A 23,908-nucleotide genomic window follows, 5' to 3' on the forward strand; every position below is an offset into this window, starting at 1 on the left:
CCCTCTGTACATCACCCTTACAATAATTCTTTTTAAAGTGTGTGTGTGTGCGTGTGTGTGTGCGTGTGCGTGTGTGTGTGTGTGTGTGTGTGTGTGTGCATGTGCGTGTGTGTGTGTGTGTGTGTGTGTGTGTGTGTGTGTGTGCTGGGAATGTGGCTCAGTGGTAGAGTGCTTGCCTAGCATGCAAACCCCAGATTCTATTCCTCAGTACCACATAAACAGAAAAAGCCAGAAGTGATGCTGTGGCTCAAGTGACAGAGTGCTAGCCTTGTGCAAAAGAAGCTCAGGGACAGTCAGGAACAGTGCTCAGGCCCCATTTCTGGCCAAAAAAAAAAAAAAAGAACTAATTTGGCTAAGTAAAAACATCATCAAGTGTAAGGCTTCTTGTAAATAAGGATGCATGTAAATAAGCAATTATAATCGGTGTCCTATAACTTTAGATAGAAGCTATTACTTTTTTAATGGTATGTAATGTAATATGCCAAATGTCAGTACAAACAATTTGAATGATTCTTATGGGAACTTAGGAATGTTAAGCTTATGTGAAATGATTTAGGAGTGGTCCATTTTTATGCATGAGGTAAAATTTTTTAGTTTTAAAAAATAATAGTGGGGGGGATGGAGGAGGGGAAGGAGAGATGGAAGGGATGGTAAGGGGAGACGGAGGAGGCAACAATGCTTGATAAGAAATTTACTCATTACCTTGCCCATGTAATTGTAACCCCTCTGTACGGTATTTTCACAAATAAAAAAGAAAGAAAAGAAAGAAAGGAAAGAAGAGAGAGAAAGAAAAAAAATTGACAAAAAAATAAAAGCCATTGAATTAACAAAAAATAATGATAATTGGGCACAGTGACACATGCCAGCACTTGAGAGGCCTAGAGACAGGAGGATTATTTATTTCAGGAGCTTGAGATTAACTTAGACAAATGTAATGACCCTCTGTCTCAAAGTAAAACCATCTGTGAACATCCAGGTATGGTGGCACATACCTATAATCCCAGATACTTGGGATGTGGAGATTGTGGTCAGAGGCTAGCCTTGGCAAAAAAATTAGTGAAACTCCCGCTCAAGAATCCAGGTTTGGGGGCTTACACTTATATAATTTCAGCTAGGAGTATATACAGGAAGATTGTGGTTCACGGACAACCCTGGATCAAAAGTAATAAGTAAAGCAAAAAATGGGTTGGGAGTGTGACTCAAATGGTAGAGCACCTGCCTAGTAATCAAGAGGTCCTGAGTTCAAATCTAAGTGCTGCAAGGGGAAAAAAAAGAAAATGTGTAAAACTTTAGTTCTTATATATGTCTGTCACTGTGTTGAAGATATCTCAGGAACACAGATTCTTAATCTGTACCACAAGGTCAAAAAATGAAAGAAAATAAATTTTGGAAAAATTGCAGATGAAAAAATTGTTTTCAGGTAGTTATTTTCAGCATTTATATCTAGTGTTACTATGTTCTTTTAAAATACATTCCTGATTTTGCCTTTGAAATTCTGTGTTTTGTCTGTTAGTAACTTGCTACTGAATAGTGAAATTTTATAAAAGTACGTATAGATTCCTAGAGAAACAGAATAATCCATTTCTTATGTAAGCAGACTTTGAATGAAGAAAATGCTTGATGTTTTTATGCAATGTGTTTCTATTATGGGGAGGTATGTAATATGAGCTGGTTTGGCTATAAATCAAATATGTCCCTTTCTTGAAGTGGAAATCACCACAAAGATAATGAAGAGCCTTCATTCTCAGAAGTAGAAGAACTATTTCTTCAGACAACTTTTGACAAAATGGATTTTTTAACCATTGTGAAAGAATGTGCTGTAGAGAAGTATCAATCTAGTATTGGCCTTTCTGTCCATTCAAATCTCAAGGAATCATTGGATAACTGTCTTCTGAAATTATCAGAACAGCTTCTCAATAATTACTCATCTGAGGTGAGATTTGTTTTAAAAAGTAAAGCTTGTATATTTGATTCAACTTCAATTTGTGAGGTAGGAGAAATGGGGACATGAATGGCACCCAAAAGTAGTGATAGTCTTGGTTTTAAAAGCAAATTGCCAAGCATGTCAAAAAATTAGGGAAAGCAGCATGGACAAGGAAAAACTGAAGACTGATTTTGAGTATGTCAGTTGTTCAGGAGTCTTGATAGACATAAAAAAATTCTTTGAGTAGGGTAATAGAGAATAGTAAAGTTGTAAAGTTTGAAGCATAAATGAGTTACATGATGAAATGAACCTCTCAGTACAAAAGCAGAAGATACTATAATAAGAGGAAGCAAACAGTTTAAACCATCTGGTAGATTTTGGTGGCATTTGAAATGAAAGGGGATAATTTAAAAGGTCAGAGTGGCTGAATTAATATCTATTCCAAGCAATAGTATACAAGGGGTAAGGATTCCTCCTCACACTAGATCCTTACCACCATTTGTTATGTTGTTGTTGTTGTTGTTGTTTGTTTTTGTAATACTGTGGTTGAACTAAGGGTCTCACTTTTGCTAAGCAGATACTCTTCTCATGAACCACTCCTAGTCCCTTTATACATTATTTTAAAAATAAGGTCTCACTTGATGTCTGTGTCAACTTGCACTGTGATCCTCCTATTTGTGCATCCCTTTGTTGACAGGTATATGCCACTGTACTTTGCCCATAAGTAGGGATGACAAGTGTTTGCTACCATTCCTAGCCACTGAGATTAAAATTGAGTTTCTTGAACTTTTATACCTGGAATGGCCTCCCCGAGTAGATAGGATTGCAGGATTGAGCCTGTAATCTTAAATTGCTTGATGATAGTAGTTCATACTAAGGAGAGATTGAATCTCAATGATATTTTATTTCTGTTTCCTTTATGGCTGAGAATTATGAAGACTTGTTCATGTGTTTATTGGCCATTTGCACTTCTTTTGGAAACGTTTTATTTACCAATTACTGATTGGGTTATTTGGGTTATTTAGATATTGCAGTTTAATCTGTTAGTTCTTTATATTCTCTGTGTGTGTGTGTATGTGTGTATGTGCGTGTGCATGCATATCTTGTTTAATAAAAAGCTGAGACTATTTTGTTCCATATTGTTGCTTGTTTTTTGGTTTTTTTTTTGTCAGTCTTGGGGCTTGTACTCAGGGTCTGGGCACTGTTCCCGAACTTCTTTTGCACAGGGCTGGAACTGTAGCACTTGAGCCACCGCACTACTTTCTGGCTTTTTGTGCTTATGTGGAACTGAGGAGTCAAACCCAGGGCTTCATGCATGCCAGGCAAGCACTCTACCACTAAGCCACATTCCCAGCCCCTGTTGCTTGTATCTTTACTCTTATAACTAACTGCTTGCTTTGAAGTGCAGAGCTGAAGCAATCCTATTTGTTAATTCTTACTCTTATTAAGAGTCTTACTCAGGGCTGGGAAGGTGGCTCAGTGGTAGAGCAGTTGCCTTGCATGCATGAGGCCCTGGGTTTCAATTCCTTAGCACCACATAAGCAAAAAAGAAAAAAGCCAGAAGTGGCGCTGTGACTCAGGTGGTAGAGGGCTAGCCTTGAGCTGAAGAGCTAAGGGACCCACCCACGCCCAGAGTTCAGGCCCCATGACTGGACCCCTAAAACAAAAAAAAGAGTCTTACTCAGAAAGTTGTTTCATATACTTTGAAGTTTTCCCTATATCATCTTGTACTAGTTTCAAGTCTTACATTAATATCTTTGATTCATTTACCTTCATTTGTGGATATCCAGGTTTCCTAGTACCATTTTTCAGAAAAATCAGTCTATTTTCCAATGTATTTGAGCACTTTTATCAAGCTGCTTAGCTCTGGCGGCTTAGCTGTAACTGCTTGAGTTGATTTCTGCGTTCTCCATTCCTTAGTCTGTGTTTCTAATTTTGTGCCAGTATAATGCTATTTTTGTTACTGTGACTCAGTGGTGTAATTTGAATACCCCCAATTTTGCACAGAATTACTTTTCTATTCAGAGTCTGTTTTTCCATATGAATTGCCATATAAATTCTTGAATGGATTTTCTATGTCTGTGAAGAATGTCATTGAGATTTTGATAAGGATTGAATTGCATCTGCAGTTCACCTTCGATAACTTAGTATTTCCACAGTATTTTGCCAATCCATGAATGTGGGAGACCTTTCTATCATTTAATGGCTTCTTCAATTTATTTTTTTATAGTTTTTATTGTCTTACCCTTTGTTAATTTAACTTATTCCTGTGTGTGTGTGTGTGTGTGTGTGTGTATTTGTGTGTATTTGTGTGTGTATTTGTGTGTGTATTTGTACTAGGGGTGGGGGCTGTTCCCAGGCTGCCTGACTTAGGATTGTTCCTTGTTTTCAGTTGTCATTAAAGCTTAGGTCTCCTCTCTAGCTGGCACCAGCTTTATAGTTCACTGGGAAATGGGGAGCAGCAAAACTAGTTTCTTCCCCAGTGCTGCCTATCACATAGGAGTCATTGTCATACTAAGTCCCCTCACCAAATTCAAGAACTCTGTTTTTTCCTGTGCCTAGAACAGCTAGTCTCTCACTTGGGTCAGCTGGCTTACATAGTGGTTATGATTTGGTTTTCTATTTCACTATTTCTCCATGGCTTGCAGTTGTACTGTGAGCTCTTTTGTGATTTCTAATACTGTCTTTGGAATAAAGTCACATGGAGAAAAGTTTCTTTCCTCTATCTTACCTGGAATCCACATGTTAAAATTCTTACTACACGATCCTCTTATATAATCTCAGTCATAACAATTTTTAGCTTTTAAGTTCCATAGTATTTAATATTTCAAATTTTAATGCCACTCAGTATGTTTTACCATGGATATTTAAGGATTTCTTATATATTTATTTTTGTGCTGGTCCTGGGGTCTGGGTACTGTTCCATTAGCTTTTTTCACTGGAGCCCACAGCTCCACTTCTGGCTTTTGGATGGGTAAATTGGAGATAAGAGTTTCACAGATTTTTTCCTGCCTTGGAGTGGCTTTGAAACATGATCTTCTCCAGCCCCCTGAGCTATTAGGATTACAAACTTGAGCCACTAATGCCCAGCCTTAATGATTTTTAAATATACAAATATCTCTTAAAGTTGGCCATAATTCTCTTAAAAGGCTAATATATATATATACATACACATATATAGATATGCACACATACATATATACATATGCATATATGTATATATATATATATTTTATTAACCAGTTTTTATTTCCTTCCCGATGCCTTGTTAGATAGTTAATGTTGAATAAATAATCCTGCAAACTAATCACAGAATTGAATTCAGTAGCCAAAGAAAATGAACCAAGCAACCATTAAGGGGCAGTGTGTTTTGTCCTGTTTTGTCCATCATACCTTAATTACTAACATTTTCTGTCATAATTATATTTACTTTTATTCAAAATTTAGTTTTTTTAATTTTACCTTAGAATGCCATTTTGTATTATACCAAAACAAATAAAAACAAATTTTTTTTTCTCTGTGTAATCCTTACAGATTCTTTAATAGTCTACATAATTGTTTTAAGAGTACTGACTAGCAAAAAATGCTTTCTTGGAAGTGGTGCTGTGACTCAAGTGGTAGAGTGCTAGCCTTGAGCTGAAGAGCTGAGGGACAGTGCCCAGGCCCAGAGTTCAAACCACACGACACAAAAATAAAAGTGCTTTCTACTCATATTTGGAGTCTAAAATGATGAGTAAGTCACGGTTGTTGTCCTTCATAAGTTCAAAATGTCCCTGTAGTGTTTATATGAATTGAATTTCTACTCCTGTTCTAAGATTTACAGACATTCATTTACCTGTCAATGTTTTCTTTGATCCTTCCTTATATACTTAAATTCTTGTGCTACTTTAAAAGGATATATCCTACTTGGCTATTAGAATATACTTTTGCCAATTTTCATGGGAATACTGCTTATCATAATTCTATAGTGATCTCTTAGGTGATTTCCCCCCCACCATACTTTAAGTTTCTTTTTCAAATTGGAGATGCATCTTTGATACGATGTATTGAGAGGGACGTAGTATCTCTCTAAAATACCTAACTTCCATTATGAGAAATAGACAATTATGAGAAAATAGACAAGCTTCAAAGGAGAGATATACTGCAGTATATCTGAGCAATGCTGTTTAGAAGGGTAAAGATCATGAGAGACAGAAACTGAGATGCTGTGCCAGGCTTAACAGATTGGAAGGCATAAAGCTTGACAACTAGACACACTAGTACCCTAGAAAGAAAAGATAAGTAGTATAACTAGTTAACTATTCATCTAGACCTTAGTATGGCATAGCTGTTATATTTCTGGTTTTAATAATTGAACTATAGAAATTTAGAATGTTGATCTTACAGGAATCTTGGTAAACTCTATATGGAAACTCTGCATTCTATTTTGGTAACCTGTCTTCAAGTCTAATGACATTTTAGTAAAAAAAAGTCACTAATCTTAGGTTCAGGAAGATTGGTAAAACATATGATTCATTTCATTAAAATTGTTAAGACAATGTCTTAGGTGTCCTTAAAGACCTTTAATGTTCTTCCACCTTTAACTTGGTTGATTAAACTTTTGTTTCTTAATATGTACATGAATTTATTATAAAAGATAATTTTAGAATACTCAGAATTGCTTATAAAATGGATTTTTTATTTGTGGTTTAAGGTCACAAATTCAGAAACACTAGTACGATGCTCAGGCCTTTTGGTGGGTGTTCTTGGCTGCTATTGTTATGCGGGTATAATAACTGAAGTGGAAGCATGCACATCAGAATTATTCCAGAAGGCCAAGGTAGGACAATTTATGCTAGTATTATTTTAGACAAATTTGGATGAAATAATATTCCTGGGAATATTGTTACATAAAACAGAATGTTACTAATCTGAAAAAACAAAATTGAAAATTCAAAACCTAGAAACTTCTTGAATGCCAGTAGTGATGCCACATCTGACCTCATGTGATAGGGTGGGCATAGTATAGGAATACAACACAACACACATGAAACACTTGTCTATAGATTACTTTTTTTTTTTTTTGGGTCCCAGCCCTATAGATTACTTTTAAGCCATGTATATATGAAACAACTGAATTTTGTATTTAGAGGTAGATCCCTTATTTCTGTGTCTAAAGTGGTTCATCCTAATGAATCCTGGATGTATTAATCAAGTAGGCTTTCAGCTTAAAACCTTTTCATTGCTTTATACTCTTCAAAGTGAAGTAGGTATAATTTTTGTATTTTGGGTGTTTGGGGTTTTTTTTGGACAGTGTCTAGCTATATAGGAGCTTCAAATTTGAGATCTTTCTGCCTTGTCTTCCCGTTCAGTATTTACACCATGCCTCACTCAGATTTGTTCATAATTTGTAATTTTATTGTATGACAACATCTAGAAACATTTACTTTTGGCTTTAAAGTGAATCTTTATTTGGAATTTGTATTTCTTTTTTTTCTGAATAGTCTCTAATGCAGTGTTCAGGAGAATGTATCTCCCTGTTTAAAAATAAGACAAATGAGGAATCTAGAATTGGTTCACTGAGAAATATGATGCAGCTATATACAAGTTGCATGTATAACAAGGTAAGGTGTCTTCTCATTTGATAGTCCAGTCTCTTTATAGAGTAGATTATGTGGTGGTGGTGATGTTGATTGATTGATTGATTGATTGATTTAAAGTTAAATTGAGTGAAAAAGAATAGTAATCTGAGTTTCTTTTTTTTTTTTTTTGGTCCGGTCGTGGGGACTGAACTCTGGGCCTGGACACTGTCCCTCAGCTTTTTCAGCTCAAGGCTAGCGCTCTACCACCTGAGCCACAGCACCACTTCCGGCTTTTTACTTTTTGCTTATGTGGGGCTGAGGAATCGAACCCAGGGCCTCATGTATGCAAGGCAAACGCTCTACCACTGAGCCACTTTCCCAGCCCCTCTGAGTTTCTTATGAAACTAATTTCATCATTTTATTATCTTCCCACTTTCTAATGCAGCTATATACTTTTTCCTAATTTTTACTCATTTAATAAGTTGTTACCTAGTTTACAATGTACATACCATTGTACCAGGGCTAGTGAGTGCAATGAGGAAAAATTACTCTATGAACACTAGTTTCTTTTGCTTAAATCACCTTATGTAACATGTGATAGAATGAGTGGTGCTGTAATCTTTGATTTGATTTGGACAGGCTTGTGTTTTAGTTGAGGCAGGCTGGATATTGGTAATAATCAAAAAGCTCTTTGAATACTGATATTAAGTATATAAACATAAATATTAAGTACATAAACAAATCAGTATTTTTGGCATCTATTTTGGGTTTTGTGATGTGTTTTCCTTTGTTTTGATATAAATGGGGAAACTAGTAAACTAATACACAACTGCTGTATTTAGGACTAGTAGGTAATATTTTAATATTGCTTTAGATGGTATTTTAATATTGCTTAAGCAAAATGAAAGACATGTGTGATATCAGTACTCTAATAGATTATTATGCTTGAAATAACTTATATTTTGTTCCTAATAGTGAACGCTATCATTTTATTCAATATACAGAAAATACTATCATCCCTAAGAATACTTGTTTATTTTTATTGTTTATTGCTTATCTTTTTATCTTTATTACAGCAAAATGCAAATAAGATTGCGTCTGGCTTTTTCCTACGATTACTTACATCAAAGCTGATGAATGACATTGCAGATATTTGTAAAAGTTTAGTAAGTATGCTTCCTGTGTTGTTATATTTCATTCATTCTAAACATTTTTTTGTTGAAGCATCTCTTAAGGTAGAGATGAATCTTACGTTGTATGGCATCTTATTTTTTATAAATGTAGAAGTTTAAAATTAATTTTAGGAATATAACATAAATATATAAATAAAAATCAAATATATTTGATTTCTTCTTTTTTTTGGGGGGGGTGGTCTGGTCGTGGGGTCTGAACTCTGGGCCTGGGCACTGTCCCTCAGCTCTTCAGCTCAAGGCTAGCACTCTACCACTTGAGCCACAGTGCCACTTCTGGCTTTTTTCTGCTTATGTGGTGCTGAGGAATCGAACCCAGGGCCTTATGCATGCGAGGCAAGCACTCTACCACTGATCCAACTTCCCAGCCCTTTGATTTCTTGTTAAAATGAGCAGCTTAGTACCTAGGAATTAAAGTCTTTTTCTTTTTTTCCTTTTCACTCTTAAGACCTTTTTATTTAGACAACCATACCAGTAAGAATCAAATTTGTCAAATTAGTTTTTTAGTGAATAGTAGATTGAAAATTATTAACTAATTTTCCAGGCTCATATTTGTTTCTATGTCATAATATACCAAAATTCTGAATTTTTAAAAAATTTCTTTTTGTAACAGTGCTATCTAGGGATTATACACAGATGTTAAGCAGGCAGTCTATCACTAAACTATATACCCAGCCCAATTGTTTCTCTAAAAACAAAAACAATGGTACATATCTATAATCCAAACTACTTTGTTGTTTTGTTTTGTGTTGTGTTGTTTTTTGCTGCCAGAAGCTTGAACTCAAGGCCTGGGCTCAGCTTTTTAGCTCAAGGTTAGTGTTCTACCACTTGTGCCACAGCGTCACTTCTGGTTTTCTGGTGGTTAATTGGAGATAAGGAGCCTCTTATCTCCAAATGGTAGAGTGCTTGCCTTGAGCCGAATAGCTCACGCACAGCACCCTGGCCCAGTGTTCAAGCCTTGTGACAAAAAAACAAAACAAAAGAAAACAAAAAACCTTTCCTGCCCCTCTGGCTGTGAACTGTGATCTCAAATCTCAGTCTCTTGAGTAGCTAGGATTAGAAGTGTGAGCCACCACCAGAGCCACCAAACTACTTAGAAGGCAAAGATCATGGTTTCAGTCCTGGACAGGCAAAAAATTTGGAAGAACTGACTTAGGGTCTTGCTAGTCATGGTGTGGCAAGCCTGTATCTCCAGCCATGTGGAAAGCATAGGTAGGATGATTATTATGATTCAGACTGGTTCCAGGCACAAAGCAACAGGCTGTATTTGAAAAATAACGAAGGCAAAATAGGGGTGAAGGTGTAGCCCAAGTGGTAGAGCAGCTGCCTTGCAAGCTCAAGGCATGGAGTTCCAATTCCAATACTGCCAAAAAAATAAACCAAAATAAAAATAAAAAACTTTGCATACATGTAAAATGTTCTTGTATTTGTTTTTGTTTTACCTTCTTATTAATGTGTGTACCACACATGCTATGGTAAATGTAACAATAAACAGACATAGGTGTAGACACTTAAATATCTGTTGAGTAAAGAAATGTTGTGTACCTTAATTGTTCTGGGCATATTTCCTTGTCACTATACTTATTCTATAATCTATATACTTCTGTACTTTATTTAGAAGTATATGGTATTGTACGATGTGGGATATGTATGTATATTTTTAGATTATCTGTTTTTTATTATCATTTTAATGGTCTTTATTTTGTCACAGAATTCTCCATTACTTTTGTCTACTTTGGTTTGGGCTTCTGAAAAATATGGACAAACTGTAGTAAGGGATTTGCATGTTCAAAAGAAATGTGAACTTAACCTTTTATTTTTTTGGGGGGGTCCGGTTGTGGGGCCTGAACTCTGGGCCTAGGTGCTGTCCCTCAGCTCTTCAGCTCAAGGCTAGCACTCTACCACTTGAGCCACAGCGCCACTTCCGGCTTTTTTCTTTTTGCTTATGTGGTGCTGAGGAATCAAACCCAGGGCCTCAGGCATGCAAGGCAAGCGCTCTACCACTGAGCCACCTTCTCAGCCCTTAACCTTTTTTTTTGAGAGAGAATCTTACTGTGTTACACCATTGGCCTTGAAGTTTTAGGATCAGGTGATCCTGCTGCCTCCTCCTCACAAGTAAATTGGACTGCTGGCACACCCAGCTTGAATTTCACTTTTTGAAGGGATTTTGTCATTATCTTATAATAACTTATATTTTTTCGCCTGCTTCGTCAATTTGGGCATTATAAAGTTTATCTAGAATTTTTTCTTTATTATCTATTAACAAAGTTATATCTATGTACTTATGTGGCTCAAAGAGATGTTGTAATGTCTAAGTATAATATGGAATGATTGGAAGAAATACAATATTTATATGTATTACAGTTCATATATTTGTTTTTCTGTGAGTTGCTGACTTAGGTGACAACATTTAATTACAGCATTCTTCTGAAAGAGGCTAAATTGAATAAAAACACCTTTTTTCTCTTCTTTGAAGGCATCCTTAATGAAAAAGCCAGTTGACTATGGAGAGATAGAATCAATAGAAGATGGTACTTGTGACCATCTGAGGGAGGTAAATGATCCTTCATCCATGGATCTCTTTAGTGATTGCCCTGCTGCTGATGTGAGTGATTCCACTGAGTGTGGGGAGAGCCAGAGCACCATTGGTAAGTATCTACTTTCTGCTTGGGATTTCTTTACCTCTTTTAATTTTTTTAATCAATTAATTGTAAAGAGGTATTTTATTACAATATTTACATGCATTCATGTAATGTATTTGGATTACATTCACCTTACCTTGTTAATTCTCCTCCTGTTCTCTCCTCTTTAACAGTTTTCTTTTAACTCTTTAATTTGCTATTGTCAATAACCTCATTGATACCACTTGTGTGCTAATTTCACTTTCCCTTAGTATAGTCTATTCATATAGTTCCTTTCACTTTAAATTTCTCAGATTTTTAATTGAATTTACTAGTTTCCTATTTGAGTCTACACAGGAGTAATTTTAAAGAAGTAAAACTTAAATGAGTATTAAGACAATAGGAAACAGGACAGATGTTTGAGTTAGTTTGCAGTGTATGGGACTGTTGTGCCCATCAGTTGTTAATGAATGCTTTTTATTTTTAGGTGCCATGAATCCTTTAGCTGAAGAATATCTGTCAAAGCAAGATCTACTTCTTTTAGACATGCTCAGGTTCTTGTGCATGTGTGTAACTGTGCCTCAGACCAATACTATGTCATTTAGGGCAGCTGATATTCGGAGAAAATTGTTATTGTTGCTTGATTCTAGCATACTGGATCTTGCTAAATCCCTCCACTTGCACGTGGTAAGTCAAACAAAGCAGCTCTTTGATGCTTTCTAAATGTAATAGCCTTATGTGTAAGAATCAGAATCACACAGTGCCTTTGAAGCCTTGAAATAAATTGAATTGAGAAATGAATTTTGGACTACTTATATATATACAGATATAATTAGATATAGATGTTTGTGTATACTTACAAATATAAGTATACACAAACATACACACTTATACATACATACATATGTATATACATACACATGTTTTTAAGATGAGGTCTTGCTATTTTGTCTAGGCTGACCTTAAACTTCTAGTATGAAGCTGTCTTCCTGGGATATTTATAGGCATGTGCTTAGATTTTTTTCCCCTTTGAATATACTGTGAAAAAAATTTAGCTAGATGCTGAAACATTTAAACTTAGATATTACTTCCAGCTAATGGGGAAACGCTCTGATAATTTCATAGTTTAGCTAGAAAATGAGTTGACAACTGTCAAAAACTGGTTGCCACTGTGTGCTGGTGGGTCACGCTTATAATCCTAGCTACTCAGGAGGCTAAGATCTGAGGATCATGGTTCGAAGCCAGCCTGGGCAGTAAAGTCCATGTGACTCTGATATCCAGTAAACCACCAGAAAACTAGAAGTGGTGCTGTGGCTCAAGTGGTAGAGCACTAGCCTTGAGCTGAAGAGCTGAGGGACAGTGCCCAGGCAAAGAGTTCAAGCCCCACGACCGACAAACAACAACAAAAAACAAAACCTGGTTGCCTAGTTGTAACCAACACCATTGTAACGGGGCACAGCCCTGTGTATCTGCCAATGTCATTACCATGTTGTTTTCTAAGAAAATGGGTGAAAGCATTTGAGTTCTTCTCTGCCCATGATCATTTCTGCTTTCTAAAGTTCATTAGTATAATAGTTTTTGGTCATTTAGTTCTTATATCCAGAATTATTTTGGAAGGATAGGGACCTAATACAGTCTGTGATTCTTTATCTTAACTGCAATAATGATAATAGCTATTTATTGCAAGAGATTTATTTTCTCTAATCCTCCCAATTATCTGACCAATTAAGTGATACTTAACCATTTTACTGGAGAGAGCACTGAGGACCAGGTGATATATGGCTGGTCTTTTAATTACACAAGGCTGTTGTGAGGGGATTTTAAACCAATTGTATTTAACTTCCAAGGCATTTAAAAAAATTATATACCTTCTTTAAAAATCTGTACCTTCTTATGTACGTGTGCATGAGCTTATGTTTATATATGTAAAGTAAATGGTCTATGAATAAAGGTGATATTTCTCTCCCATCTCAGTACTTGGTGCTTTTAAAGGGGCTTCCTGGAAAAGAATGTCCTTTGCCCATGGAAGATGTTGTTGAGCTTCTGAAACCACTATCGTAAGAAATTAAAACCATATGTTACATTCAGTTTAAGTTTACAGTTTATAAGTTGTTGTCTTCTGCTAAACTTACAAGGCTAAACTTTCCCACCATAGGCTTGTGTGTTCTTTATATCGTCGAGACCAAGATGTTTGTACAACAATTTTAAACCATGCCCTTCATGTAGTGACAAACCTAGATCAAGGCAGTGTGGACACTGAGAGCACAAGGGACGCACAAGGACAGTTCCTCACAGTGATTGGTGCCTTTTGGTAGGTAACAGTAGTCTACCTTTTGGAGTGTTTGTTTCTTTTGCTGCCTCTGAATACAAATACAAATTTTGCATTCTACATAAGTGATTTCTTCTGATTCTTCTAGGTAACTCTTGTTTATTTTAGCTAGAGAAGAAAGTAATGTGTTTCCCTTCTTGTTAGAAAAACTCCATTTTTTTTCCTTAGGCTTCACTTTCTTAGTTTAGTATATTTTTCTGCAAATTTTGAATCATTTAATAGTGTGGCAATATGGCAAATAAAGTCCAACAAAAATATATCAGATGAATTCTTGCTTGTTCTAGCATTGTCACAGTGTTATCCATATTGTCATCCTCTTAACACCTTATACTTACAGAAGAAAAAAAAATACATAAATATATTATATATATACATATGAAATTTAGAGCTCTCATACTAGATAAGGATTTGAAAGTCAATATAGAATGTGGTTTTGAAACCTTTCATAGAACAACCAAACATTAAAAAAAAATTCTTTTTACAATAAGTTTGTGATTTTCTGCAATATGACAGCTACAAATAGAGGCATAATTGTTAAAACTAATAACATTATCATGAACTTGTTTCATTTAGCTTGAATTTTTGGAAGAGTAGAATTTATTGGCATGTTTCACATAAGGAGAACTCATTTAGTACGGAAAGAAATTTTGCAAACAACCTATTAAAAACATATCTAGTTATTCTTTTGACTGTTTTTATTGAAATGAATATTTTACATTGAAAATCTCACTTGATTTCAGGCATCTAACAAAGGACAAGAAATGTTCATCCTCTGTAAGAATGGCTTTAGTAAAATGCCTTAAAACTCTGCTTGAGGTAAGTTGTTCCATATAAGTAAGGTTTCTATTGATAATTCAAAACAATTTTTATTTCTGCTTGGGAATGAGTGACTTTTCTGGCAATGTTTCATATTTAACCTCGCATATCTTTCTCTATAGGCCGATCCCTATTCAAAATGGGCTGTTCTTAATGTGATGGGAGAAGACTTTCCTGTAAATGAAGTGTTTCCACAATTTCTTGCTGATGATCACCACCAAGTTCGTATGTTGGCTGCAGGGTCAATCAATAGGTAATGAGTTAGGTTTTCATGAAGTGTTTCTAATTCTGCACGTTTTTAATGTCTAGCACAGTTAAAATGTCCATGAAGTAATAATTGGGAAAATAAATTAATGTATTTGAAGAAGAGATTGCATGCTGCTTTACAACATAAAAGCTGAAAATCATTTGAGTAATTTTGCTATTTAGATGTAAGTGAGTTATAATAGAAGATCCCACAAAGAAATTGTGCCAGCACTCATATAAATATGAATGTCAAAGCCGGGTGCTGGTGGCTCACGCCTATAATATTAGCAACTCAGGATGCTGAGATCTGAGGATCGTGGTTCAAAGCCAGCCAGGGCAGGAAAGTCTGTGAGACTCTTACTCCAATAAACCACCAGAAAAACAGAAGTGGCACTGTGGCTCAAGTGGTAGATTGCTCGCCTTGAGCAGAAAAGCCCAGGCTCAGAGTTCAAGCCCCACGACCGACAGAAATTTAAAAAAGAATGTTAGAAGCTTTGATTTACCCTAAGTGGTTGGATATTATGCAAAATACACTGATCAGTATTTCTCCATCACATAAAACCATTTAAATGTCAAGATACCAAGATACTCACTTTTGGGGTAAATATTACAGTACATTGACAGGACTTTTTGGCCTTTTCTGATCAGTGTGTGGCAAGAGGACAGTTTAGCTTTTCTGGCAGATTGATTTCAGTGTGTTTCAAGAGCATTAGAGGTCATTTGATATTGTCTTCACTTATAGGAGAAAAGAGATTATATATTCAAGACCTTAATAAATGGGTAGTCTGAACCTGCTTAAAATTTCATTAGTCTTTTTTTTTTTTAATTTTATTTATTGTAGAGATACTATACAGAGGGTTACAGTTACATGAGTGAGGTAATGAGTACACTTCCACTTCCTCTTGAACATTGTTACCCCCTCCATTGTTTTCCCCCTACCATCCCCTCCCTCCCTCCCTTCCCCAAGATTCTTTTTTTTTTTTTTTTTTTTGATCGTGATTAAGTGATTACTTAATTTCCGGAAATTCACAGTATTGTGGAATAATGATGCTCATTTAAAGTCACAAGTTCATTCTAACTTTCCTGGAGCAAATTGTCTATCACAGTCTGTAATATATAACGGTGCTCATATGTTATATACCATATATGTGATCAGCAGCATGGGGATATTTAGTAGTGGTTCAACCAGATGAGTGGGAGTTCTTTGTTTCTTAAGTCCTGTTAGTTTTGTCATATCACCTAACATTTTGGATTCATCATCCACTTATCAGGGAGACCATGTACTGTTTGTCTCTTCGTTCTTGGCTTACCTCGCTCAACATGATTCCTTCTAGCTCCATCCATTTCCCTGCAAATGCCATTATTTTGTCATTTCTAATGGCTGCATAATATTCCATTGTGTATAGATACCACAATTTTTGGATCCATTCATCTGTGGTGGGGCATCTAGGTTGTTTCCATATCCTAGCTATTGCGAACAGTGCTGCAATAAACATGGAGGTGCACGTGTCCTTGTATATTGGTTCCTGTTGTTCAGGGTAGATGCCTAGAAGTGGTATGACTGGGTCGTAAGGGAGGTCAATCTTTAGCTTTCTAAGGACCCTCCAGACTGCTTTCCAAAGTGGTTGTATGAGTGTACATTCCCACCAGCAGTGTAATAGCGTTCCTCGTTCTCCACATCCCCTCCAGCATTTGTCGTTGGCTGATTTGTGGATGTGGGACATTCTGACTGGGGTAAGGTGGTATCTCAGGGTTGTCTTTATTTGCATTTCCTTCACCACCAGGGATGATGAACATTTCCTCATGTGTTTCTTTGCCATTTTTATTTCTTCATTTGAGAAGTCCCTCTTTAGTTCCCTTGCCCATTTAGTAATTGGTTTGTTGGGTTTGGGAGGGATTAGTTTCTTGAGTTCCCTGTATATACAGGATGTTAACCCCTTGTCTGATATATTGCTGGTAAATATTTTTTCCCAATTAGTTGGTTGTCTTTCTAGCTTGGTTGCGATAGCTTTATCTGTGCAGAAGCTTTTTATTTTAAGGTAGTCCCATTTGTCGAGTCTCTCTCCAATTTGTTGTGACCCTGGGACTCTGTTCAGGAAGTTCCTTCCTGTGCCTATTAGTTCAAGTGTCTCTCCTACTCTGTCCTGCAGTAGTTTCAGAGATTCAGGTTTAATGTTAAGGTCTTTAATCCATTTTGAGTTGATGTTGGTGCATGGTGATAGGCTGGGGTCCACTTTTAGTTTTCTGCATGTGGCTGCCCAGTTTTCCCAGCACCAGCGGTTGAAGAGGCTGTGTTTCTTCCATTGTATGTCTTTGGCTCCTTTGTCGAATATCAGCTGGCTGTAGGCCTGTGGATTTATTTCTGGATCTTCTATTCTGTTCCATTGGTCTTCGGGTCTGTTTTTGTGCCAGTACCATGCTGTCTTTGTTATTATAGCTCTGTAGTAGAGTTTGAAGTTCGGCATGGATAGCCCTCCCATATTGTCTTTATCCCCTAGAATTGTTTTGGCTATTCTAGGTCTTTTGTTGTTCCATATGAATTTTTGGACTGTTTTCTGTATTTCAGTGATGTACGTCATTGGGATTTTAATAGGAATTGCGTTGAATTTGTATATTAGTTTTGGAAGTATTACCATCTTTACTATATTAAGTCGGCCTATCCAGGAGCATGGGAGGTCTTTCCATTTCCTAGTGTCTTCTGCAATTTCTTTCTTTAACTTTTTATAGTTCTCATTAAATAGTTCTTTTACATCTTTGGTTAGGTTAATTCCTAAATATTTTATTTTTCGGGAGGTTATTGTGAATGGGGTTGCTCCCTTTATTTCCCTCTCTTCCTGTACATTATCAGTGTATAGGAAGGCAACTGATTTTTGTGGGTTTATTTTGTATCCTGCTATTTTGCCAAAGTGATTTATGATTTCTAAGAGTTTGGGGATGGAGTTTTTGGGATCGTGGAGGTATAGTATCATGTCGTCTGCAAAAAGGGATAGTTTAACTTCTTCTTTTCCTATGCGGATCCCTTTAATGTCTTTTTCTTGCCTTATTGCCCTGGCTAAGGGTTCTAGGACTATATTGAAGAGGAGTGGAGACAGTGGGCATCCTTGCCTTGTTCCTGATTTTAGGAGAATTGGTTGTAGCTTTTCCCCATTAAGTATAATATTGGCTATTGGTCTGTCATAAATGGCTTTTATTGTTTTTAGAAATGTTCCTTCTATTCCTATTTTCTCCAGAGCTTTTAGCATGAATGAATGTTGAATTTTGTCAAAGGCCTTTTCTGCATCTGTAGCGATAATCATGTGATTCTTGACCTTGGCTCTGTTGATATGTTGGATTACATTTATTGACTTACGTATGTTAAACCATCCCTGTGTCTCTGGGATGAAGCCTACCTGGTCATAGTGAATTATTTTTTTTATGTGTTTCTGGATTCTGTTAGCTAGAATCTTGTTAAGGATCTTTGCATCTGTGTTCATCAAGGAGATTGGCCTGTAATTCTCCTTTTTGGTTGGGTCTTTGCCTGGTTTGGGGATGAGTATGATATTGGCTTCGTAGAATGAGTTTGGGATAGCTCCTTCCTTCTCTGTTTCTCTGAAGAGCTTGAGGAGTATGGGTATTAGTTCTTGTTTAAAGGTCTTATAGAATTCTGCTGTGAATCCATCTGGTCCTGGGCTTTTTTTTGTTGGAAGACTTTTGATAGCTTCCTGTATCTCATTATAGGATATTGGCTTATTTAATTGGTTAACTTCTTCTTTGCTCAGTTTGGGCAACTTGTATTTCTCTAAAAATGCATCCATTTCTGCCCGATTTTCTTCCTTTAGAGAGTATAGCTTTTGAAAGTAGTCTGTTAGAATTGTTTGGATATCTTGGGTACGTGTGGTGATGTTTCCCGTGGCATCCCTAATCCTATTAATATGGGTTTCCTCTCTTCTTTTTTTAATTAATCTAGCCAATGGGCCATCAATTTTGTTTATTTTTTCAAAGAACCAGCTTTTTGTTTGGTTTATTTTGGTTATGGTTTTCTGATTTTCTAATTGGTTAATCTCTGCTTTTAATTTGGTTATCTGGCTTCTTCTAGTAGCTTTAGGTTCCATTTTTTCCTGTTTTTCTAGCTGTTTTAATTGCAACATGAGATTATTTACTTGGTCTGTCTCCATTCTCTTGATGTGGGCACTGAGGGCAATAAATTTGCCCCTCAGGACTGCTTTTGCTGTGTCCCACAAGTTTCTTTGTGAGGTGTTTTTATTTTCATTGAGTTGTAGGAAATGCTTTATTTCTTCTCTGATCTCTTCTGTTATCCAGGCATTGTTAAGGAGTGTGCTGTTCAATTTCCATGTATTGGAGAAATTTCTGCGGTATGCTTTGTTATTGAGAGCTAGCTTGATTCCACTGTGGTCAGATAGGATACAGGGGATTATGTCGATCCCTTTGTATTTGCTTAAGTTCCTTGCATGAACTATGATATGGTCTATTTTGGAGAAAGTTCCATGAGCTGCTGAGAAGAATGTGTACTGTGTTGTTTTAGGGTGAAATACTCGGTAGATGTCAGTTAATTCCGCTTGCAGTATGGCCTCTCTTAATTCGGTAGCTTCTTTGCCAATCCTCTGGTTGGTAGACCTGTCCTTTGGTGAGAGTGGTGTGTTAAAGTCTCCTAGTATTATCGTATTGGGATCTATTTTATTCTGTAAGTTTGAGAGCATTTGTTTGACATATCTGGGTGCACCAATATTTGGGGCATATAAGTTGATGATGGTTATATCCTCCTCTTGGATTGTTCCCTTTATTAATATGTAGTGTCCGTCCTTGTCTTTCTGTACTGATTTTAATGAAAAGTTTATTTTGTCAGATATCAGGATAGCTACACCTGCTTTCTTACTGGGGGCGTTTGATTGGTAGATCCTTTTCCACCCCTTCACTCTGAGTTTGTTTGTATGTTTGGCTGAGAGGTGGGTCTCCTGAAGGCAACAGATGGATGGGTCTTGTTTTCTTATCCAGTCCTCAGTTCGTTTTCTTTTAATTGGCGAATTCAGCCCATTTATATTAAGAGAAAGTATAGAGAGATGCATTGTTGTCCCTGCCATTCCGTTTTCCTAAGTTTTTCTTTTTTCCTTTCCTCCTGTGCTTGCTCAGTTAGACTTTGAGTAACGCCTGTTTGGGGCAGGCCCCAGTTCCTGGCTGCTTTCTTCAGGTTGTGTCCCCCCTCTTAGAATTCTTTGTAATGCTGGCTTAATGTTTATGTATTCATTTAGTTTTTCTTTGCTATTAAAAGTTTTCAGTTCTCCATCAAATGTGAATGCTAGCTTTGCCGGGTAGATCAGTCTGGGTTGGCAGTTATTGGCTCTCAGGGCTCGTATGGTGCTTTCCCAGGCTTTTCTTGCATTCATTGTTTGTGTGGAGAGATCTGCAGTAATTCTTATTTTTTTCCCATTGTAGTATAGCTCCTCCTTCATTTTTGCTGCATGCAGGATTGTTTCCTTATTATTCAGATCTATCATTTTTACTATAATGTGTCTAGAAGTGTTTCTCCTGGGGTCTTGCTTGTTGGGTGTTCGATAAGCTTTTGTGATGTAGTTAAGATGGTCGTTTTTGAGGTGGGGAAAATTTTCATTGATTATCTTGTTAAATAGGTGTTGCATTCCCTTGCTCTGGAATTCCTCACCTTCGTCCACTCCAATTATGCGAAGGTTAAATTTTTTAGCATTATCTGCTTGCTCTTGAATATCCCTTTGGTTTAATTTGAGTAATTTTTCCATATCTGTCACTTTTTGGTCCAGTTGGTGTATTCTGTCTTCTGTATCTGACACTCGACCTTCCATTTCATTCACTCTGTTGACAGTGGCTTCTATTGTGGTTTGCATGGAGGAAATGGATCCCTTTATGGATTCAATGTTGGTTCTCAGAGTACTGATCTCACCTCTCAATGAGGTATGCATTACCTCTAATTTGGCGTTTATCTCACTTCTTACTGAGGTTTGTGCAGCTTCTATTTTTGCATGCATCTCTTGTTTGATACCCTGTATCTCTTTGGATAGTTCATCCTTGTGCTCTTTCAATTTCTGATCAATTTCTCGCTTTATTTCTTGAGTCATTGCCTCCAGCAACCCTTGGAAGTAGCCTTTGTCTTCCATTCCTGCTTTGCTCCCACTGGGGCTCTCCCCTGTGTGGCTGCTGGCTTTTGAGGTGAGCTTGCTGTCCTGGGTGGTAGTAAACCTTGTGATTTTTCTCTGTGATTTTCGCATGGAGGTTCAGGAGACTGCTCTTAAATTTTGTTTTGGTGTGTCTGTCTTTGCTTGGTTGCTGATTCTGTATTGGTAGAGAGAGTCTGTGCCTGATCTGGGTTCTGTTGGGAGCCTATTTCCAGCTGCTATTCTGACTTACTTGGGATTCTCAGCTCTCGGCTGTAGATTGCTGGCAGTTCCCGCCTTTGGAAGGGTTGAGCAGCCTAGACTGCTTGTGTTTGCTCCTACGGGTGCTCTTGTGAAGAACAGATGCTCTGGATGCACTCTCCCAAATGCTGGAGTCTGCTATGGGCTCCTGATGTGTTTTTGTTTATTTGTTTTGGGCTGGTTGTGGGCTTGAACTCTAGGTTTGGGTGCTGTCCCTCAGCTTTTCAGCTCAAGGCTGGCACCCTACCGTTTGAGCCACAGCACCACTTCTGACCCTTTTTGCTTTTGTGATGCTGAGGAATCAGATGCAGGGCCTCATACATCCAAGACTATCACTCTATTGCTGAGCCGCCTTAACAGTCTGAGCTCCTGCTTACTATCAGGTGCTGGCAGCCTGTGTTGCCCAATTCCCAGTCTAGGGTATATGGGTGGAGTTTTGGTGGGGTTTGGGCTTCTCTTGTCCTGGGCCTCCAGGTCTTTTGTTGTCACAGGCGTGCTTCCCGGGGGAGTGTTGTTTCCTGGTTTTCTCCCCTCTGTTGAGGCGTATGCTCAGCTTTTTACTTCAATTGGGAGGAGTTGGTTGTGTTGTTCAGGCGCCGGATCCCCGGGCCTGGTTCCGGCCCCAGCCTGGAGCGCGCTTGTTAGGCCTGTGCTGATGTGTATACCCCCTAGGTTATACAGCCTGGGGGACACAGTTCAAATTTCTTCTACTGTTGGTAGTCTTGACCCAGGGGCGCTGTTCCTGGCTTGGGCATTTAAGCTCCCTTCCAGGGGTGCTCTTGCTCTAGCCTGGCCAGCTGAGCGTGCTCCACGGGCTGGTGGAGCTCTCAAACAGTTCCCAGTTTTAGTGGGTCCTGTGGTCCGGGTGCTGGGGTAGGGAGTCTAGGTCAGGGTCTGGGGATTCCCTCCAGCTCTGGTCTCCCTTGAGGGATACACTTCCCCTGTGGGGTACTCACCCTGGAGCTGGTTGTTTCTGTGTGGTGTAGGTCGTCAGTTGTTGTTGCAATCCGGGCTGGGTTGGGCGGTGGTGGCTCTGTGTGATTCTTTTCTGTCTCTGCCTCTGTCGAAGCTGTCGGGTCAAGAGTGTCCACGCTCAGGCAGCTTCTTCTCGGTACCTTTGGGGCCCAAGTGACCCCGCCGGGTTGTTGCGATCGTGATCGGGCGGGCGGGTGGTCTGCAGACAGGACCCTTTGTCGTGCCGAGCGGCTTTGGCGGGATGGAACCTCTCTGCTCGGGTGGAGAGTGCTGGATCGTTGTGATCGCGATCAGGCGGGCCGGGTGGTCTGCCGCAGGTCCTTTTGTCACTCTGCTGATGCCGAGCGGCTTTGGCGGGATGGAGCCTCTCTGCTCGAGTGGAGAGTGAGGGGTGGGGGTGGGATCCTCGTGGAGACTCCCGGCTGGTAGGTTTCTCTGTTCCTGGCGATCTGCTGTTCTGCAAACCAGTACCTGATGTTCTGAAAGTGGCCCCCTGTGTCTCTGCTGTTTCTCTGGGGCTCCCCCAGCCCCCGCCGGGCCGGCTGGCCGGCGGCTTGGCGCACTGCCGCGTGGCCAGTAAAGGTTGGGGGAGGGGTCTTCGCTTTTCTCTGTTTTGAAATTCTTTTCCTCTCTTTCTTTTTTTGTTATTCTCCGCCTCTGGTTTTTCTCTGAGTGTTCGTCTTTTTGTTGTTGTCGGTCTCTTGGGGAGATTAAGCGTTGGAACTCGAACTCTCTTTTTGGTTGGAGAGAGCTGTGGCGTTTCCCTACTGCCCCGTCGCCATCTTGGTCCCCCCAATTTCATTAGTCTTGATCAAGGAAAGAGCTAGTATGTTTGCCTTGCAGTATAGTTTATTTTTGTTCTGTAATATGCTTAGGAAAGTAGAATCTGAATTTTCAAAAACTGATTTTTTTTTTTTGTCTTAAGATTATTCCAGGACATGAGTCAAGGGGATTGTTCCAAGTCATTGAAAGCACTTCCTCTGAGGCTTCAACAAAAAGCTTTTGAAAATGCATACTTGAAAGCTCAGGAAGGAGTGAGAGAAATGGTAATTTTACTATCACATATTTGCTACTATCACATGCTTTCTATGAATATATATAGCTTTAGCAAGTTCAGCATAAGACAATTTGTATCCAGCACATTATAATATAAAACTAGTTTAAAGCAACTTAGGAATTGCATACAATTGGTTTATATGAAGGTCGAGGTGGACCAAATAGTAGCTACTTCTTTTGGTTCAATATATGTGTAATGTTTTTGTACAGAAAAGCCAAATTTAACTGAGGTTTTATGAGAGTTTAATTTGTTTCCTTTTTTATTTAAATCTTTTCTGTAAGATCTGGTGAAAGCTCATTAAGTGAACAGATGACAATAGGTAAAAATAGATTGAGAAGTAACAGATAAAAATTATCTAATTCTTACTGAAACTTGTGATTTTTCACATTTCTCTGTAGAAGTATATGCGTGTATGCATGCACATGCGTCAATCTTGAACTTGAACTCAGAGACTGGACACTGTCCCTAAGGTTTTTTTTGTTGTTGTTCTTGTTTTTGTTTAAGGCTAGTTCTCCAGTACAGTTTTTGTTTCACTTTTAGAAAAGAAGGTTTTTAAACTAGGATTTTAAGGAGAATATAGTTCTGTATCTTATTACAAGGAATGAGTGAGACTGATTTAGTAGAAAGTTCCTGATGCTTTCACACATATTAATGATTTAGGACCAAAATTAGATCCTTACTTTTTGTACCAATAGACCATGAACATCTGTGCGGAGCAAATTTTATGAATGTAAAGAAAACCTTGTATCAAATATAGTTAAAAAAAAAAAAGTTGGAATTTTATAGCATTGGGCCATTATACTAAA

At 37.9% G+C, this 23,908-nt stretch overlaps 1 protein-coding gene across 1 annotated transcript in view; it reads left to right on the forward strand.

Annotated features, from left to right (window-relative positions):
• LOC138821335 (serine-protein kinase ATM) overlaps positions 1–23,908 on the forward strand; it is a 105,520-nt gene that overhangs the window by 21,651 nt on the left and 59,961 nt on the right. Inside the window, exons 13-23 of the mRNA XM_070013482.1 lie at positions 1,708–1,933; positions 6,618–6,743; positions 7,408–7,527; positions 8,562–8,651; positions 11,152–11,323; positions 11,784–11,983; positions 13,271–13,353; positions 13,452–13,607; positions 14,366–14,441; positions 14,564–14,694; positions 22,971–23,091. Coding sequence (XP_069869583.1) covers positions 1,708–1,933; positions 6,618–6,743; positions 7,408–7,527; positions 8,562–8,651; positions 11,152–11,323; positions 11,784–11,983; positions 13,271–13,353; positions 13,452–13,607; positions 14,366–14,441; positions 14,564–14,694; positions 22,971–23,091 — 1,501 coding nt within the window. The remainder of the gene's footprint in view (positions 1–1,707; positions 1,934–6,617; positions 6,744–7,407; positions 7,528–8,561; positions 8,652–11,151; positions 11,324–11,783; positions 11,984–13,270; positions 13,354–13,451; positions 13,608–14,365; positions 14,442–14,563; positions 14,695–22,970; positions 23,092–23,908) is intronic.

This window comes from Dipodomys merriami, unplaced genomic scaffold (assembly GCF_024711535.1).
Source record: "Dipodomys merriami isolate MVZ:Mamm:240054 unplaced genomic scaffold, mDipMer1.0.p SCAF_91, whole genome shotgun sequence".
Classification (NCBI taxonomy): Eukaryota; Metazoa; Chordata; class Mammalia; order Rodentia; family Heteromyidae; genus Dipodomys; species Dipodomys merriami.